This window comes from Austrofundulus limnaeus, unplaced genomic scaffold (assembly GCF_001266775.1).
Source record: "Austrofundulus limnaeus strain Quisiro unplaced genomic scaffold, Austrofundulus_limnaeus-1.0 Scaffold40, whole genome shotgun sequence".
NCBI lineage: Eukaryota > Metazoa > Chordata > Actinopteri > Cyprinodontiformes > Rivulidae > Austrofundulus > Austrofundulus limnaeus.
The window spans coordinates 1,887,774-1,893,781 of NW_013952442.1; the positions used below are offsets into that span (position 1 = coordinate 1,887,774).

At 37.2% G+C, this 6,008-nt stretch overlaps 1 protein-coding gene across 2 annotated transcripts in view; it reads left to right on the plus strand.

The window, feature by feature from the left end:
• The first annotated feature begins 2,172 nt into the window (after positions 1-2,172).
• pkp3b (plakophilin 3b) overlaps positions 2,173-6,008 on the plus strand; it is a 16,418-nt gene continuing 12,582 nt past the window's right edge. For both annotated transcript variants that reach the window (XM_014007238.1, XM_014007239.1), the window contains exons 1-3: positions 2,173-2,257; positions 4,292-4,893; positions 5,617-5,740. In XM_014007238.1, coding sequence (XP_013862692.1) covers positions 2,228-2,257; positions 4,292-4,893; positions 5,617-5,740 — 756 coding nt within the window. In that variant the 5' untranslated portion in view covers positions 2,173-2,227. The remainder of the gene's footprint in view (positions 2,258-4,291; positions 4,894-5,616; positions 5,741-6,008) is intronic.

Sequence of the window (6,008 nt, forward strand, 5' to 3'; positions counted from 1 at the left end):
TGTTGGGCCAGCAGTGAGGCTTATGTCTGATGGTTCCCTGCTTCAGGGAAAACTGAATCTATGATTCAGTCTTAATGGAGACAGCTGGATGTTTTCCTCCTGAAAATGTTTCACTCATCTAAGAGTCTTTTTGTACAAGACCAGTTTAACACAGATGGCCTCTTTCACTCCTCTTCACAAAAATGTGCCTTCTTTTCTCGCTCACTGGGCTTGATTGTCTCAAAYACTTTTTTGTCCTTCAGCTGTGGGTATGTCTCGTCTGTGAACAGTGTGAACTGTGCTTTGAAGCAAACCTGTTTTGTCTCTGCTGTATACAGTAAGGTTTTGTGTGAATTATGCTTCACTGAACTGTAGATAAATCACCACTCAAATGTGTTTGAGGTCTCCATTCTTTGGGTGACTGACTCCACGGGAGCTTAAAGCCTGAACCCATGAAGGCTGAAAAGCTTTTTGGATCAAATGTGAACTTCCTTCACAAAGCAAGAAAAAGTCAGTTTCTCWTCCTTTTAAGTGCCTAAAACCGTCCTGAACTGARTTACAGATTTAACATTCACAACCATTCATAGGCTCCCTTCACACTGACCAGGCACAACAACTAAGTGATGTTGTTGTGCACAAGCCTCACATTATGAATGTGTTACCACTGGGCTTTCCCATTTTGATCTGAAATCTTGCTGTTTTGTTTTGTTATTTTTCACCACGGTGAGCAAACTTGCACAAAAGGTTTGAGAATTGTTTTACACCAGATGCCCTTCTTAACACAACCTGGGCTCAAACCTCAGTTTTTTGAGACCGTGGCCCTGACCACTGAGCTACTTCAGCCTCTCTTTAAAACTATATTTCAGTAAAATGCCTAAAAATGTATCTATATTTATGATATCACTTGTCCCCTTTCATGTCAGAGTTTATTAAATGAAAATTGTCTTATACTCACTGGAAGAATATGCACTGCCACTCTACTAAATCAGTGAAATATGTTTTAGAGGACCACAGTTAGCTTTAAGTAATGTCTTGTGCATCAAATTCTCAAGATCTCAGTTCAACCGATCATCTGTGGGAAGTTATGTATTAACAAAACATGTCTGATTTATGAAGGCTTCAGATCTTCAGGGTATTTGCTTTCAAACTATTTATTGCCATACATGACAGCAGACCTTCAGGGTTGTAATAAAGTCATGTCTTTGAGAGGTCAGGTGTGTTTCGCCTTCAAAAATGGGACTTGGTTGTTTTTAGGCAGGTGTTCCTAATGTTACAGCAAATAAATGAATTAGAGCAGGTAATATAAAACAGCAGGGATGCTGCTTTCTGCAGTCAGCTGCAGAAAGATGGATTAAAATGTATAAAAGGAATTATAGCATTGTGAGTATCAAAGTTCAAAGGTTTTTGCTAAAATCCTAAAGCTGATAAGTCTGACAGAAAGGTAAACTTTAAAATGTTAGTAACTGGAACTCCACTTCCAGTTAAGAAACAAAAATTTGCAGGCTATTTAATTTAGTTTTCACCATTTTGGCTTTGTTCTTATAAAACTGAAGCCAAACTGTCTTTTTTTATTTCACACATTCCAGGTTAATGTRCAGAAGAAAATTGCAGTGTAGTTAAATTTAGGTTTTTGAACAAAATTCAAACAAGAAATCTTTCTTTTTGATTTTTTTCCTTTGGTTTCAGTGATAAACAAATCTAGCGTCGAGACTATTTTATTGAAACACCCTTTGCTCCATGTTTCATGTGTTTGTTGATTCTTACACTGCTGCCTCTTTGGGAAAACGTTCAGTTGGCACTGAGTTTTGTGTGAAATGACTTTGCAGAAGTCACAAGGCTGTGATATAAACACACACCCTCACACACACACACAGTTTGGGAGATCTGGCACAGCCATTATGGTTTCTTTGCCCACAGTTTCTCACATGGAGATTCTAAAACCAGCAGCACCAACCTGTAGATAAAAGTAGAGCAGACCGTTGGTAGGATACAGTATGATGTCATTCTGACATCTGTGTGACCTTTATAATTGCTTCGTTGCAACAGTAATGACTGATTGGAGAGATGCTAAAATTTTTAGTTGACAAGAAAAAGCTGAAAGTCAGATTATGTTGGATTATGACTTAACAGTATGGTTTTCTGATGATAAATAAAAAAATCATCAATGTTTCTTTCATTTCTTTGTGTAGATTACTGCCTTCCTGATGTAAGGAGCTCTGCCCAGAGTCATGGTTTCAGTTCCAGGTCTATGATCTGCTCACCCACCCGGGTCATGGCTGTAAGTACACATTTACAGATACAAGACCTGGAGATAGCAGAAGTCTGTAGAACTTGGTGTTTAAATAATGTTAAATCCTTTACTGCTTGTTTAATGTTTCTGCTTTCAAACTATTTAGTGTTAGTTAATGGTGTGTCGTTTTCCATTTGGACTAGCTGTGTTGTCAGTTAAAGGTTTAATATATTGGAATAGTTTGTCTTATAAAACCTGAGACCTCTAATAATCTGTATATCTGCATATTTCCTTTATTTGTATGTATTTATGAGACTTGTTTAGCTTTCTTAGTTCATATGTGTTTAGTTTAGGCCCTAAGGTACCAGAGGCTGCAAAAATGTCTCCAAAGGTTCAAACAAAAAGTACAAAAATGAATCGTTATTCAAAGTTCCATGCCATACTCTTCTATAGCACAGCCAGTGCAGCAAAACCAGTGTACTTGTTTTAGATCAGGGATTATTATTATTATTATTATTATTATTATTATTATTATTATTATTAATTTTTTTGTTGCTTTTATACTCACAACGCTAATAAATTGTATGCAAATTTGTGATCAATACTACTAATACAAAAATACTAATACAAAAGTGAAACGTTAGCTCATGCTAGCCTGTTTTCTACCTAAATCTTCTACAGTATGATCTTTCGCTCAAATCCATCAGGATTATCTTTAAACACCTTTAAGACTACATATTAATAAGAATTAGAAAAAAATGTTTGACTAGGTCAGCTGTACTGGTTTTTTATGAAATTCTGTATAAATTATAGTCAGTATTTTTCTTCTGCATGAATATGTTTTTTTTTTTGTTCAGTCCTGAAATATAAAAATGATAATAAAATTCACAATATATTTTTTAGGTTTATGTCACCTCCACTGGCCATAAAGGTTCACGGAGAGGCTTTGAAAAGGCCCACGGACCACCAGTTGATAATCACAGTTGTAGCTTATTTTGTGGCTCTGGACACATTTTATTAGTGAGCCCAGGAGCAGAAATGGCTTTTTTTACTGTAAAGGTTGCAGACACCTGTTTTAGATGCAAGAATGTATCTTTATTTCTAACTGTGTAGAATACTTGCAGAAAAGTTATGCAGAAAAGTTCCAAGTCATTCAATGACTGCACAGTGCCCAAATCCTGTGGCTGTTAAAGAAAAAAAAACATTACACATCTACCACCATGCTGGGTGGTATAAGGAGGTCGTGTTCATTTGTTTGCTGTTTGCTTTTTGCAAATGCAACTTGCCAAACCCAAGCTGTGTGGGTTTTAAGAGAAAAGGTTTTCTCCAACACATCTATACAAATGCTTGTTCAGATTTTTCTGTCTGAACTGTCATAACCTTTAGCCTCCCAATTGAGTCTCATAGAGTCCAGATGGAGCTCTTTGTTTTGTTTTATTTTTTTATTGCTGAGATGTCCACTCCTAATGTCTCTGGTAACTGTTTTAATTTTTTTTTAGCTCATACATAAGCTTTCTCATTGTAGAGTGATGAATTTCAGGTTGCCTAGCTGGGAGTTGGTCAGGAGCCAGTGCAGTACACCAAATGTGACTAAATATAACATGTAATTATTAATTAAAATAAAGTAATTCATTTAACATATTTTATGTCTTAACTGTGTCAAGCTTAAATACACACGCTCACATATTTCTACAAGCAAAGAGCAGGTATTGTCCAGGAGTTTCCTTTTGTTTCCTGCTTTGACTAATAGGTTATTTTTTAGGAGGAAGATGGAAGCCACCCTCCCTTTACACTCCACCATGAAGAACAATGCAAAGACGGAATCCAATTATAAACAGGATGCTCAACTGCAGCTTTTTACAGGCTGCTTCAACAATACACACACAGCAGTGAACTTCCTTTAGATTAGTAACCAGGTTTTAATGTGAAAGGAAGCAAAACGTGCCTGCATGTAGACACTTTTACTCACCTCAAACCTTTTTGTTGCAGTGCAGAGGAATGAAATGATTATTTTTGTCAGATGTTAAGAAAGAAATCACAATACTTGTTTGAAAAYAATTATTATGTATTGTATAATCCTAGGTGTCTGCAGTACCTTCTCARACCTTTGGGTTCTCGTCTCGTTCTGCGATGGAAAACAAGACGAGACATAGAGAAACCAGCACKGTCCAGAGCAGCTTCCACACCTCCCACATGCTCAACAGAAGCAGGCGCTCAAAGTCCCTGTGCCAGGAGGACCAAAACATATTRCCTCCCACAGCGGGGGTTTATCCAGAGAATTCCTCCATCCCATTACCTGTGCCTTCATCTGGCAGCCTCAGGCGCAGCCTCAGTGGAATTCTAGCCCAGGAAAGAGGCCACTGGCAGGAGGAGGAGCTCCCATATCAGCACATCTACAAAGGCCCGTCTCACCGCACCATCAGCCGAATCACCAACAGGCAGCAGTATTCCCAACAGCAGACCTCTGGGTTTGGTCAGGATGGCTGGCTGGGCAATGGCAAGGGGGTCACCAGTGCTGGTAACAACTGGGGAGGACAGCACACATCCAGGGCCAACCACAGCRTAAGCACTTTCCAGAATGCTTCTCTGCACCGGGCCGCCTCGCTCCACTCTCTGAGGAGTGTGGGTAAAGGAGCAGATATTGCGGATGCAGCATCCATACACAGCAACGACCCACTGGCAGAGTGAGACATCTTATTTCCTCTTTAAATTTAATACTGTGTGACAGAAAGAGTCATAATTTTGGTTGAACAGTTTAAAATGGGGTAGATTATGAAAATTTGGATAAAAAAGAGAAATCAAAAGCAGTGATTCTAAAATTTGTTTCTTATCTTGCTTTTAATGAAAACATACATTTTGGTGTTTTATGTTTTCCTCATGAGTTTCATATAAGTATGTTAAATATTTGTTTTTTCATTTCAGGTCTGTGACATATTCCAGAAGAATATAGTGTGAGGCAGGCAGTTTAAGGCTAATAATGCAGAAAAAACTGAATACTGGTAGTAGGGAGAATATTATTGCATTTCTTTTGGATCACAATGACACGAAAACCAAGTTTAAAAGTAGAAAAAAGATCTAAATGAAATGTTTTCAGTAGGGGTGGGAATCTTTTACTCTCTCACAATTCGATTAGATTCTGATTTTTGGGGCCAGGATTCGATTCAAAATAGATTTTTCATTCAAAGCTGATAATGTGAGACCATTTGTCGTTTTCCCAAAGTGCTTCCTCTTCATTTTGCACACCTTGCACATAGTTAACTTTGGGTTCATTTTCCATCTGTAGAGAAATAAAAGTTTTAGCAACATTTTTTTTCTGTTTCAGGGTTGTTTTAATTTTTAATATAAAATGAAATTACATTGTCATCATAAATATTTTTAAATAATGTTACTTGTGTTTATGCATATAGGTTGCAGAGTCTCGATATGACTACAGCTGTTAAATATCTGTCTGAGACGAAGTCTGGCTTGCAAGTTTTGGGAGCTGCCTACATACAGCACCAGTGTTACCACAGCAATGAAGCCAAAAACCAGGTTTGCATTGCTTAGACTGTATATGTTTGCTCCTATTTTGTCTCCACTAAAACTTTTTTTTGAGTATATCATACAAAGTTGTCCATTTGTTCACTATCATTTTCACCAGGTTAATCAATGTTTTCCTGTAATTCTATTTGGACAGAAAATATAGAAAATGCAATTTACAAAAGTCAAAAATATGTTATTTTTGTTTTGCTGTCTGTTGACATGTAATTTTAAAGGAGAACACACCAGATCATTGACATAAAAAAGTTTTATATATATA